This window comes from Aegilops tauschii, chromosome 3 (genome assembly GCF_002575655.3).
Source record: "Aegilops tauschii subsp. strangulata cultivar AL8/78 chromosome 3, Aet v6.0, whole genome shotgun sequence".
Taxonomy (NCBI): domain Eukaryota; kingdom Viridiplantae; phylum Streptophyta; class Magnoliopsida; order Poales; family Poaceae; genus Aegilops; species Aegilops tauschii.
Genome location: NC_053037.3, coordinates 489215672 through 489229757, shown reverse-complemented (window position 1 = coordinate 489229757; position 14086 = coordinate 489215672). Strand labels below are relative to the sequence as shown.

At 43.6% G+C, this 14086-nt stretch overlaps 1 protein-coding gene across 1 annotated transcript; it reads left to right on the top strand.

Moving 5' to 3' along the window:
* Positions 1-6351: 6351 nt before the first annotated feature.
* LOC109776138 (bZIP transcription factor ABI5 homolog) lies at positions 6352-13826 on the top strand. Its single transcript, XM_040404461.3, has 6 exons — positions 6352-6589; positions 6670-6744; positions 11758-12834; positions 12948-13019; positions 13118-13147; positions 13299-13826. The coding sequence occupies exons 3-6, from the start codon at positions 11854-11856 to the stop codon at positions 13389-13391; spliced, it is 1176 nt and encodes a 391-aa protein (XP_040260395.1). The 5' UTR covers positions 6352-6589; positions 6670-6744; positions 11758-11853; the 3' UTR covers positions 13392-13826.
* The last annotated feature ends 260 nt before the right edge of the window (positions 13827-14086 follow it).

Genomic DNA, 14086 nt, shown 5'->3' with positions numbered 1-14086 from the left:
TTAAGTGAAGCACATAGAGCAATTCTAACAAATCATCATATAATTATGGCTCTCTCGAATAGGTGTGTACAGCAAGGATGATTGTGACAAACTAAAAAGGAAAACAAGCGAAGACACATATAATACAAGGCTCTCCAAGCAAAACTCATGATATGTGATGAATAAAAATATAGCTCCAAGTAAAATTACCGATGGTCGTTAGAAAAAGAGGGGATGCCTTCCAGGGCATCCCCAAGCTTAGTTGCTTGGGAGTCCTTGAATATTTCCTTGGGGTGACATAAGCATCCCCAAGCTTATTCTTTTGCCACTCCTTATTCCTTCATCCATCGTGATCTCACCCAAAACTTGAAAACTTCAATCACCCAAAACTTAACAAAAACCTTCATGAGATCCGTTAGTATAAAAAAGCAAATCACCACTTTAGGTATTGTTGCAAACCCATTCATATTTTATTATTGCATTATACCAGCTGTATTCTAACTCAACCATGGCTTATACCCCCCCCCAATACAATCCATAGATTCATCAAAATTAGCACACAATGCAACAAAGACAGAATCTGTCAAAAACAGAACTGTCTGTAGTAATCTGAACTTTGACCATACTTATGTAACTCCAAATATTCTAAACAATTAGGAATACGTAGGAAATTTGTATATAAATCATGTGTAAAAGATTCAGAATTTTTCTTTGCTCCAGTGATATTTAATAATTCTGCTACTGGACCTAAAAGTTTCTATTAATGCACAAAATCAAAGCAACTGTCACCCAAACCATCCTAAAGGATTTACTTGGCACAAACACTAATTAAAACACTAAAACACAATCATTATAGAAGCATAATTGTATGGTTATTGAAAAACATAAAAGAAAAAAAATAAAGGATAACTACTAGGTTGCCTCACAACAAGCGCTACTATTTTATGCCCGTAGCTAGGCATAATGTATAGTTTCAAGTGTTGACATCTTTCTTCCCCTTTTCCTTAGGCGTATTTTCATCCGGAGGTTTTTCAAACATAACATAAAACACATCATCCATAGAAATTTTAGCATTAGCAAGTTGCACGTCTTCATATCCCTTTTAATTACCGGCTACATTCCAAGAGTATTGTTGGTTGATATCATTGAAAACTTGTTGAATCATACTTAAAGGAGGGACATCCTTTTTTAAGATTTTCGTCAAAGATGCGATCATTGAGAAGAAAATGCCTTAACATATAATCACCATTAATAAGGATCTCATCTATTACTGGTTTTTCACGGTTCGTACCATAAAAATCAAAGATCTCTCTAGCTTCGCACACTATATGATCAAATTCATTCATGAGGACAAGGGTAGCTATCTTTTTAGCCCTAGGGTTCTTTATAATGGGCAACTCGTAAAATAATCTTTGTAAAGTAGGATGAGTATGGATAAATTTTCTTTCAAGTTTAAGAACAAGTGCGAAAGTAGCATCGACATAAGTCTTGGTTCTCTTATGTATATGGGCACCATCACAAGCTAAAGTCCTGATGCAAATAAAGAATTCTTGGATGACACCTTTCCCTATAACATTCCCTTGTCCCAACACAAAAGTTTTAGCATCAAGATTAGCAGAACTTCCAATTTTAGGAGTCTTGCCATCATCTATTTATGACATACCAAAATCACTCATGATGACAATTGGAAAATAAGCAGACAAGAAAACACGCAAAAAGGCAAATGAAAAATATTTTTGTAATTTTTATCAAAACTTTTTTGAAGTGGGGGAGATGAAAACAAGAGGCAAATGTCAAATAAAGTAAATTGCAAGGAGATGAAAATTTATGCGTAGGTACTTGATAGATGTTGATGATGTCTCCCCAGCAACGGCGCCAGAAATTCTTCCTGCTACTTGTGATCTACGTTGGGATTTCCTCGAAAAGGAGAGGATTATGCAGTACAACAGAGGTAAGTATTTCCCTCAGTTATGAAACCAAGGTTATCAATCCAGTAGGAGAACCAAGCAACACTATGTAAATAGCACCTGCACAGAAGCAAAAAAAATACTTGCAACCCAACGCGTAAAGGGGTTATCAATCCCTCAATGGTTAAGAGCAAGATTAAATTGTATAGGATTTGATAAATAGATCTAACCAAACTAAAAAAAATAAAAAAAATAAAAGAAAATTGCAGCAAGGTATTTTTAGGATTTTTATATGATAAAAGATAGACCCGGGGACCATAGTTTTCACTAGAGGCTTCTCTCGAGAAAATAGCATACGGTGGGTAAACAAATTACTGTTGAGCAATTCATAGAAAACCAAATAATTTTGACAATATCCAAGGCAATGATCATACATAGGCATCACGTCCAAGATTAGTAGACCAAAATGATTTTGCATCTACTACTATTAACTCCACACATCGACCGCTATCCAGCATGCATCTAGTGTATTAAGTTCATGAAAAAAGGGAGTAATGCATTAGGCAAGATGACATGACGTACACAAGATAAACTCATCTATGAATAAACCCCATATGTTTACCATTAATGGCAACGATACATACATGTCATGTCCCTTTCTGTCACTGGGATTGAGCACCGCAAGATTGAACCCATCACAAAGAACCTCTTCCCATGGCAAGATAAATCAATCTAGTTGGCCAAACCAAATCGATAAATCGGAGAAGAAATATGAGGCTATGTTAATCATGCATAAAAGAGTTCAAAGAAAACTAAACTAATTAATATCCATGCATAGATCTGACCATGAACTCACAATTCATCGGATCTCAACAAACACACCGCAAAAAAGAATTACATCGGATAGAACTCCAAGAACATCAAGGAGAACATTGTATTGAAGAACATCAAGAGAGAAGAAGCCATCTAGCTACTAACTACGGATCCATAGGTCTGTGGTAAACTACTCACGCATCATTGGAGGGGCAACAAGGTTGATGAAGAACCCCTCCATATCGGTTCCCCCTCCGGTAGAGTGCCAGAAAAGGTCTCTAGATTGGATCTCGTGGTTCTGGAACTTGTGGAGGTAGAAGAAGTATTTCATGGACTCCCGAGGGTTTTCTGATTTATGGGTATTTATAGAGGCGAAATTAGGTCAAATGGAGCCTCAGGCGCACCACCACCCATCAGGGCGCGCCCATCTGGTCCTCTCCCGAGGCTTCTAGTGTTCTTCATGTCCAGAAAAAATCTCCAAAAAGTTTCATGGCATTTGGACTTCGTTTGGTACTGATATTCTGCGAAACCAAAAACAAGCAAAAAACACCAACCAGCACTGGGCACTAGGTTAATAGGTTAGTCCCAAAAATTGATATAAAGTTGCTTGTAAATGTATATAAAACATCCAAGATTGATACTTTAATAGCATGGAACAATAAAAAAATTATAGATACGTTGGAGACATATCAACCATGACAGAAAAAAATCGTTCGGGCCATAATGTCACGGATGTGTCTTCTTTTGTAGTGCGTCACGAATGGTTCCAGCATGTAGGAAGAAGGGCTACCTGGTTGAACCACTTTGTTGCGCCATCGGAACTCAAGCGGATGGTCGGACTGGGCGACGGGGCTGCTAGGGAGCATGACGGTGGTGGTGGCAGCGTGGGGCGGGGTGGGGATGCGGCGGCTTGCTCGGGCTCGGACTAATTTAGGCAAAGAAATGTGGCGGCTAACACATGCCCTACTCGTCATAAGCGGTCATGGCCACGGCCCACCTGTCATACATGGCCCACCTATCCTAAGATGTCCGGCCCCATGCATTAGTAACTGAGTAGGTAACGGTCAACTGCTTTGACCTGAGAACAAGGCTATGTTTCAGTTTTTGCGAACATGGGGTGAGTTGTGGGGGGGGGGAGGGGGCGAGGAAAGTTAGAGGCCATGGGTAAAACTAAGCACAACTAAGGAATCGAGGGCACAGAAATAGAAATCCATAAGCTTAATTCCCTAAAGTCAATTATCACTCCAAAACATTTACTAGGTTCAATTTGGTTCACTAAATCATATTGCAAAAGTCTATTCAATTTAACCCTCAGGCTTAAAAGTTATAAACAATCCAGTTTGAATTTAGTTCAAATTAATTAAATTCACTAAAGTCAATAATAACCCCAAAACATTTGCTAAAATTCATTTTAAGTTTTTGAGCTTAGTTACAACTTAATTATCCTAATAAGCTCTTTAGGTTCAAATATTGTTTGAAATACAGCTTCTGCTAAAATATATTTAATGTCAATATTAAATTATTTTAAAATTAAACTACAGTGGCTAAGTTCAAACTATATTTCATTAGGTTCATTCTGCAAAAATAATCAATTCATTTAGATTTATAAATTGCAAGTTACACCCTATTCAAATTGGAAGTCATGTTGTTCAAATTTGAATTTAAACTATTCAATGGTTAAATATTAATGGTCTACGTGAAAGTGTATTTATTGCGGATGATTTTGCAAAAAGAGTTTTTCAATTTGGATCTACAGATAAGAAGTTGTGAGTGTTTGAAGTTCTAGGTTTTTTTTTGAAAATCTACCGTTTAATTCAATTTAACAGAAATTCGAGTGAATAATGTTTTGGATAAGCCGGGTGGCATGGCAGTTTCCTATTGGCTGATACTGATTCGGTTTAAGTGGATTGCTGTGGTGCATGCGATCTAAATCTTACGGTCCAAATTAGATCTAGTGGTTAGGGTTTCGGTGGTTCACCGCAATCTCACCGGAGAGTCTCTAGAAAACACGTGCACGGCGGCGCTACGCTCGAGAGTTGTCGGAGATGGAGTTCCAGGGGGTTTCCGGGGGCAGCGGAGGGCATGAACGGGCTCGGTGTTGCTTAGGGAGATCGAAGGTGGCATTGGCTGGCCTCGAGGGTGATGGAGACTAGCGGGGCGAGCTCACCGAAGTTCGGTTGCGCCGACAGGGCTTCGGGTGATGAAGCGGTGCTCGAGATTGAGTGCCTCTGGATGAGCCAAACGAATCATACGACGCGCGTGATCAAGGGGAACACGATGGACAAGGTCGCGGGGAAAGACACTCACGGTGTCGCCGGAGTTGAGGTCACAGCGGCGACGAGGCTTGGGCTTCGTTGAAGTCGGGATATAGGAAGCTCATGTCGCCGCAAAAGATGTCCAGGGGGTGCGCCGTTGTGCGGGGAGTCGAGTGGTGGCGGTGGTTGGTCTCGGGGTGACTGTACTTGCCGGAATCGACGTCGGAGTTTCTAGGTCAGTGGCGGAGCTCGTGGGTTCACCGGCGAGGAGCATGGTGGCTTGGTGAGGGGGATGCAGAGGGGAAGTGGAGAGAGTGTCTGGGGCTATTTAATGGACATGGAGGGAGGAGCTGGCATGGATGGTAGGCGCGCGATGTGGAGATTGTGGTCGGCGTGCACGCGTGGGCGGTTGGAGGTTGAGGGTGACCCTGACTAGTGGGGCCTGCTGGTCCGCAGCTCAGGGGAGAGAGAGAGAGAGGGTGCACGCGGGGTTGGGCTGTGGCTGGCTTAATTGGGCCGGCCTGACTAGCTTGCTCGGCCGGGCCTTCTTTTTTTTCTTTCCATTTTTTGTTTTTTTTTCTTTGCCTTTTCATTTGTATTTGATTTGATTTTTCATTCCAAAGAAAACTTTCCCTAATTTCAAATATGAATATTTATGCCAACATTTTATTTGGCTCTTTTGAGCATACGTTTTCTACACTTTATTTTCCATCTTCAATTTCAAATTGGTTTAAACCCAAATATGTTTGAAATCCAATGGAAAATTTGGCAGAAGGTCAAGCCTATTATTTGGACATATGGGATTCACTTTCTTGCTAAATAAATGCAAAGCCCCTTTTCATAAAAATCCCCATTTGATTTTTGAATTGATTCCAACCAATCCACTTCAATCATTTAGAGAATTTTTTTAGGGCTTGAATATCATCTGGGTCTTATTTAGGATAGCCTTATGCCCAAATAAATAGTTTAATTTTCAACCTATATTGGGATTCCGGTTTATTCCCTCAACCTTGTAGGGTTGATTCCGTTTCTCCCAAATTTCAAACAAAGGTTTCAATCTGGCCATAGGGTACTTGACTCTCTAGGTGAATTCAAATAGAGCAAACACGTCAATCATTAAGAAAATTCCTAGATAATATTTAGCTAGAGGCTAACAAGCATAGGTTTTCTTAGAAAAAATTTAATTCCCTGTGAAAATTTTAACATACCAGATTTGGGAAAAATCTAGGATGCGGCACTTTGGAAATTATATTGGATGAACTTTACCTCACAAATCTCCTAGCCTAATGCAATGATGTTGCATTGACCACACATGTGGGCAATATAGCATGATTTGACATAGAGCGTCCGTGTTGTATCCTTTTTGGTGAGACACATTGATTAGCCATATGTTACAAAATGAAGGGAGGAGATCTAGGGGTGTGGGTGGACTAGGGTCGGCAGTTTCACTATTTTAGGGAACCACAACCCTTTTCCCCATTAAAACCAGGCTTGCCGTGGGCTGCATTTACACCACACGCACTCTCTCTCCTCTTTCCCACACCAGATCTCCTCGCGCCTCGAGTTTTTAGCTGGTTTGGCTCGCCGCCGCATTGCCTTCGCCGAAATCCGTCCGTCTTCTCGCACTCATACGAGGTACGAATCATGGATCCACCCACTCTTTTCCTCGTCGTCCTAATCTTTGACATGTTTGATGTGCGTTGTTTTTATGACAGGATTTTGCGAAATTTGCAAAGCCGATCTAGGATATAAGTGGTTTTAAGGGAGAATACAAGTTCATTTTCTGTCAGGTGGTGAGGCGCACTTTAATTTTTGTTATTATGATTCATCAATTTCATCTGTATGCTCGCCTCGACAAGGATCTTGAGGGCTAGGGTTTGGTCAGGGAGGGTGGGGTGGGGTGGGAGGATGCGGGATCTGACCCCGCATGATGAAATTGTTGTCGATTGGGAAGCAGAGTGGCTCAGTCTTCATGTTCTAGTTTCGTAAAGGTGTGTATGCGAATTAGTAGAGTTAGGGGAACATGAGACACAAGATGATGCATGTTTGTGCGGTGGTTCGGGGAAGTGCTTGGGCGAGCGGACATGCATCTTGGTATCCTCTAGCCATGATTTCTATTTGGACCCCCACCCTTGGTGGTCAGGCGCACTTTAATTTTTGTTATTATGATTCATTGATTTCATCCATGTGCTCGGCACGACAAGGATTTTGGGGGCTAGGGTTTGGTCGGGGAGGGGTGGGGTGGGAGGATGCAGGATCTGACCCCGCATGATGAAATTGTTGTCGATTTGGGAAGCAAAGTGGCCCAGTCTTCAGGTTCTAGTCTTGTAAAGGTGTGTTTGTGAAATAGTAGAGTTAGTGGAACATGAGACACGAGATGATGCATGTTTGTGCGGTGGTTGGTGGAAGTGCTAGGGCGGGCTAAAATGCATCTTGGTATCATCTAGCCATTAATTCTATCTGGACCCCCCTTACTAACCCCTATGATTTTCTAATCCTCCAATTTTTTTATTGATTTTACACTCCTTGACGGGACAATATGAAATTCTTGTAGAACACGCAAGAGTCAGTATGACATTTTTTGTAGAACACACAAGAGTCAGTATGAGATGTTTCGCAAAAAAAGGTATGAGATCAGTATATGCCGCAATTTTTTTTAACTATATTGGTGTAGCTGTGGGCCTTAGAGGCCCACTAGTGCACGAAAAATTATGGGCCTAGATTCCCTCTAGATGGTCCAGGGCTCCAGGCCCAAAATAAAAGGTAGACATACATTCTCACATGCATTTCTCACTTTCTCCAAAAAAATGCATGTCTCACTTTTTTTGCATGTGGACTGACTTTACCTTTTGTCACCTATCTATTTTTTTCCATTTTTGATGACACCACGTTTGTCACCTCTATGAATTGAAGAGCACCGTGGCGTAAGACTCCTTGTACTAATCCAACCCCCAAATTAGAAACGGCGATCTTGGCAGCAGTAGGCAGTAGCAAACGGCCACACGCGGTTTACTCATATCCTTGTCTCCCACGCTAACGTGATTAATGCTCAATCGTCGGTACTGAGGCGTCTCAGCGGCGGCCCTCGTCGGCTAGCTATTGAATGGAACCAGCATACCCCCCGAGTTCGTCTCATATACCAGGCTTAACTCGCGGCCACGTTTGGCAGTACCCTATCTATCCAGTACGAGACGAACTATCTACTACTTTATCTATCTACTAGAAGAACGCCCGTGCGTTGCAACGGGGCCACATTAACTTTAAAAGTTCAATATCAATTATGTTAATATTACATTTAATATTCTCATACATATCAAGTGACATTGGCGACCTTTTTTACCATCAAATTCTCACACACACTCTCTCCCTCCCTCTTCCTCACTCTCTCTCCCCCTCTCCCCCTCTCTCTCTAACACACACACATATCCATCTTATTGGGTACGGGACCATAATCCATCTATTTCACACGCACACGCGCTAGTGCATAACAATATGGATTATGTGTATTATATTCCTCACTCATGTAAATCGGCCAGCCACAGCTCCATGACAAACAATACATCTAAATTCTCAGCGTTATTTTTATGTAACATTGGCGAGAGGTAAACGACGGTGATTGTTTCCTTTGTTTGGAGATTGATTATCATCCGTGAGTTAAGCTGGGTACTAAAGAAGAATCTGATTGTGATACGTGAATTGATTGTTGCTTTGTACGTTTGGTTTTGGTATTAGAAGATTGATTACCATCCGTTAGTTGGGTTACCAAAGAAGCAATCAATCACCATATATAGAAAAAGGAACTACATTGCACATGCTTACACCTCATCTACTCATGAGAATATATAGAATTGGAGCAAACAAAATAAGTGCAGGCGAGAGATAAAACATCAATGAGGATCCCTAATGTCTTGACTAATATGTTGTCCTCCAGCTTGAGAAGCACCTACAAGGAAGGGCTAACATACAGAATCACGAGCCACTCCAATTTATGACTCACACAACTTCATCTTCAACTTGTGAATGATGCGTGAACCTCAACGTACCATGTGGTACTGTTGGAGGCCATGATGATCTGGTGCACCTGTGACTCACCAACGTTCCATCATGCGCAACGCCTCCTGGAACGCCTTTGGCATCGCATGACAGAAGGTAGGAACGCGTTAAGAGCAACTGAGGCAAAACAACAAACAAGTGGCACCCCTCTTGTAAATATGTAACATTAATATCTTTTGTTAATTAAATGCAGTAGAAGCCTCTCCTGTCGTTTCCTCCTAAAAACAAAAGAATGGCGCCATTGAATGGTGGTATCACACAATCCAACTCTTCACGTCAGCGAACTCCTTAATCTGCCTCGCCCTATTCTTATTTAAAAGGTTGTGCAACCAGGACCGGTTACTCCTACAATTTTGCTGTCGAGACACGACTTATGTGATGCAGTAAAGCACATGAAAGAGATGACGCCGCTGACGAGATCTTGGCGATTATATGTAACATAATCAAGCGGTGCTAGGTCAACTTTAGTGCCAATCAGCATAGCCTATTTAGCCGATATATTACTGTTAAATACCGTAGCATTGCAGAGCTTATTGCATCCTTGTACACACGATCAATATCTAGTTCTCTACGGACAAGAAAACATATGTATCTAGACCAGCGGGAACAAAGACAAAAGCCATGTTAAACTTGTCACCATGCACGTGCATACCAGCTCCTAGGCATGCACAAAGAAAAAATTGAAGCACACTGATGAAGTAACTCAGAAATTATGTTCCAGTCTCAAATACAAATAAAACTGACGGCCAAAGATGAACTGGTTAAGCATTCCCAAAAATCACATGTTCAGAACTCCTCAGAACATAACTCCAACTATCAATCTCATAAATTTGAAGTTAATATCTCTCAATCGTAAAAATAACATGCATCGGGTTGTCAATTGATTTTCGGATGCATCCACTATCAATCTCATGAAATGCAAGTTAATATCTTGCCAAAAGCAGGCGTTTCATAATGTTAGCAAATAAAGTTTTCAAAACACTGTATATACAACCACAAAATCATAAGAGAATGAGTGTATACAATCTACAAGGTAATGTAGCAATTTAGAGGTCGGGTACTTACTTCAGTAATAAAACAGGTTCAAGGTAGTAACAAGGATTCTTCTAATGCATTAATAAACAAATGTTCTGCACTGAAGACAAGATAAACAATTCCCAAAGTGCATCAAAGCATCACAGAACATTACTGGCAAGATAAATGCACGATGATACACCCGACTCATTTAATTAATATGATTAAATTATCAGTAAATTAGTCAGCAAACTGCTCGGATGAACCGGAACAGAGCCAACATATATCATCCTAGACAAACACAGTATCAACCATTTACCTTGGTACTTTAGGGACCGACAGGAGGATGCATGTAGAAGCGCTTCTTGCCTGCGAAACCATAGTCAGATAGAGAAATTGGAACCCATTCCCATCACCAACTGATAAAGAAAGCACGTAAGAAAGTTGATATCGGGCCAACTTGGATCTTCAGTGATTGTCCCCCGGTATGGAGAATCTAGGAGGGTGGGTGCAGGGAGTGGCCTTGTGGATGATGGATGGAGGCGCGGAGGGATGTGGTCGCCGGAAGGTCAAAAGCGGAGAGGGTCGGGCACGTTAGGTGGAGCCGGTGGTGCGCGACAACCGGAGGCGGCCCAATCGTGGGCGGCGAACCGACGATAGCCTCGGCCCATCTCTCGACGCGGCGAAGATAGAGAGGGCGGCACTGCCAGTGCTCGAGGCCGCCGCTCGGCACCATCTACATCGAGGGGAAAGAGAGGCGAGAAAGCGATAGGGTGATGCGAGGCTAGGGATTGCGGAGGAGGGTGGGGGTGTGCGATTTGAATGGATGGTTCTGCCCACCGTTTTCTTGTACGTGGTGGTGGAGATGGCGGCGTCCAGCCATGCAGGCGAGGCATGGGTCGAGACGGGCACACGGCGAGGCGCAGTAGCAGAGGCGGGGGCAATTTTTTGCTACTGAGATGCAGGGTGTGGGATTGATCGTTCATGTTCTCTTTTCCTTTTTAACGGGAGATGGATGCGATTTTTTCACGAGGGGAGAGATGCGACCACGTACAGATTCCATAATAAATTAATTAGGTCCATAATGGGATTTGTTTACAATGCGTTAAGATTTACGTGTTAGTTTTCTTAATAAAGAAATGCACTGATGTAGGGATCGATTGATTCGGGTAAGGAAAGATAGATTCGTGATCTTTTGTATGTTAGGAAATTACTGGTTTGCAAGAAAAGAGTGGAGAGAAAAAAAACCAATGCGACTATGTACAGATTCCATAATAAATTAATTAGGTCCATAACGGGATTTGTTTACAATGCGTTAAGATTTACGTGTTAGTTTTCTTAATAAAGAAATGCACTGATGTAGGGAGCGATTGATTCGGGTAAGGAAAGATAGATTCGTGATCTTTTGTATGTTAGGAAATTATTGGTTTGCAAGGAAAGAGTGGAGAGAAAAAGAACCAGTACGAGGGAGTGGTGGGAGGTGGGACGAAGAAAAACCGGACGAAATTGGGAGGTGGGAGGGGGCAAGTAAAAACCGACGAAAAAAAACCAACGAAATTGGGAGGTGGGAGGGAGGACGAAAAAACCCAGATGAGGTGGGACGAAAATAAACCCGGAACGGAGACTAACAGCTGAGACATTAGGAGTAGAGATCTATAGCCCACCTTTTTCACCAATCACGTGAATTTAATAGCTATCTAATGCTTTAATTGATGCTTATCTCTTGCATGCTGCAGGCTATAAATAGGGGACGCGGCGCAAGACTGAACCACACACCACAACCCACAAGCAAGAGTACGCAGAGCGTGACCACTGTGGTGAGGAGAGATAGGATGGCGTCGGAGATGAGCAAGGACATGAAGTTCTCTGAGGAAGAAGTCACCTTGCACCTGCGCATTCTCGGAGGTGATGAACGGACGGTTGCGCCGGCACGGCAGTCTTCCATCTTCGCGCTCACGTTGGACGGGCTGCAATACTCGGTGTGTGAGGCAGGTCGCAACTTTGGGTCCATGAACATGGACGAGTTCACGAGCAACATATGGAATGCCAAGGAGTTCCAAGCGGCGACCGGCGGTGTCTTGGTGGGCATGGAGGTGGCTCCTGTTGTGGGTGCTGGTGGAGGCGGAGGTAGCGAAGATGCAGGAGGAAGCAAGCTAGCCTGGCACGAGTCGTTCTCCTTGCCTCCCCCGCTGTGCCGGAAGACGGTGGAGGAGGTGTGGGCTAAGATCAACAGGGAGCCCCACCCAGTGCATTCCCGGCCCTCGCCGCAGATTCCCGTCCAGCCACCACCGGGCAACGGTGGTGCGGTTGCGGCGAACGACCAGCAGGGGACGTTTGGAGAGATGACGCTGGAGCAGTTCCTTGTCAAGGCCGGCGTGGTCCGGGGATCTGGCACCGACGGCCAGGCGCATGTGCCGGTCGGCATGGTCCATGGACAGATGAACCCTGTGCAGCAGGGGCAGCAGCCTGGCCCAATGATGTACCCGATGGCACCGGCCAACGACACGTTCCTGGTGATGGGCGACGACATGGGGTTCATCCCCAACGGGTACGCAGGGATGGTCGTGGTGCCGCCGCCACCACCTCCTCAAGGTGCGGTGGGTATCATGAGCCCAGGGTCATCGGACGGGAGGAGCGCCATGACACAGGTTGACATGATGAACTGCATGGGCGACGGAGCGATGATGGAGAACGGCGGCGCCCGGAAGCGCGGCGCTCCGGAGGATCAGTCCTGTGAGAGTAGTAATGAGCACCACCACCGCCGCATGATCAAGAACCATGAGTCAGCCGCACAATCGTGCGCCAGGAAGCAGGTACTTACTTGGCTGCCAAAATTGTTGGCTTTATGCAATGCCATTTCTGCAATGGTGGTAACTGGTAACAAGGTTGGTGACAGTTACACTCTCTGTCTTTCTTAACCGGACAGGCTTATACCGTGGAGCTTGAAACCGAACTGAACCACCTCAAGGAGGAGAACGCTTGCCTCAAAGCTGAGGAGGTACGAAGTTGCTTACCAGTGAAAACCATGAGAAAATTTAGTTTTCTTGTTCTTTTCAGTTCTTACCGTTACTAAACTGTTTCACCTTTTTGTTGCAGAAGACGATTTTGCTGACCAAGAAACAAATGGTATGTACATTTTCCCACCATCATGTGGCAATCCTCCTACACTCGCCATCACTTGCCAATTGCTTGTAACAATCTAAATGCCAGGTCTTCAAACAGTCAATGTGTGTGCTGATGAAAACACCTTGGGGTCGTGATCTTTTTTTACTTACAGCTAGTGGAGAAGATGATGGAGCGGTCCAAGGAGAATGTGAACGCGAAGAAGGGTGGCGCCCTGTCGCGGCGCTGCGGCAGCTGCATCTGGTGATAGGTGACCCGTCATTCACCTTACATAGTCGTGCTGGCAGGAGGATGAGAATGAATTATGGTTACCTTTCCTTTTCAGAGCGGGGTGGTATCGTAATTTACTAGTAGTACCTAAACCCATAAGGACCCAAATGTTACTGTTTACCTGGTCAAGCAAGTGGACTTGTGTTGTTGTTACTGTTTATAGGTATATGAGTTTCTCAGAAACTTCAGACAAATGGAACAAAAGAAAGTGAGCAATATGTTGATGTGTACTAGCGCTTTAATATGATGCGATGCAATGCGTGTGGTCCATTTCTGATGGGGTCTTCTCCTTTGTTCTTTTCTGAAGAATTGGAGATGACACATGAGTTGAGTTTAGTCACGTAGGCGCACTTTGCCGCATCGGTGAAATTTAAGCCATTCAAATAGTTTTTAAAACAAGTGAAATTTGAGCTATTGAAATAAGTGGTCACACGGGATCCCATGAGACTTGATGGTGGTCACCCTACGCAACGCTTGGGTAGCCGATTCCCTTTCCCCTCCGTCGCGGCTCACCGCTTGATGGTCCGGCCGGCTAGCCTTTAGTTGTGCCTCCTGGTTGGCCAACCATGACGTCGATCATCAACCATCATACTCTTACGGTTGTGCATCGGAGGCAAAGGGTGATCCTCTTTTTCTCAGAAAAAAATCCTCTCCTACACTTACCAGTATTTG

Bases quoted from the DNA above. Each gene is read 5' to 3' on its own strand.
- LOC109776138 (XM_040404461.3), top strand. From the start codon at position 11,854: ATGGCGTCGGAGATGAGCAAGGACATGAAGTTCTCTGAGGAAGAAGTC. The intron at 13,020-13,117 runs GTACGAAGTTGC...TTTTTGTTGCAG, and splicing joins CTTGCCTCAAAGCTGAGGAG to AAGACGATTTTGCTGACCAA. The intron at 13,148-13,298 runs GTATGTACATTT...TTTTACTTACAG, and splicing joins TGCTGACCAAGAAACAAATG to CTAGTGGAGAAGATGATGGA.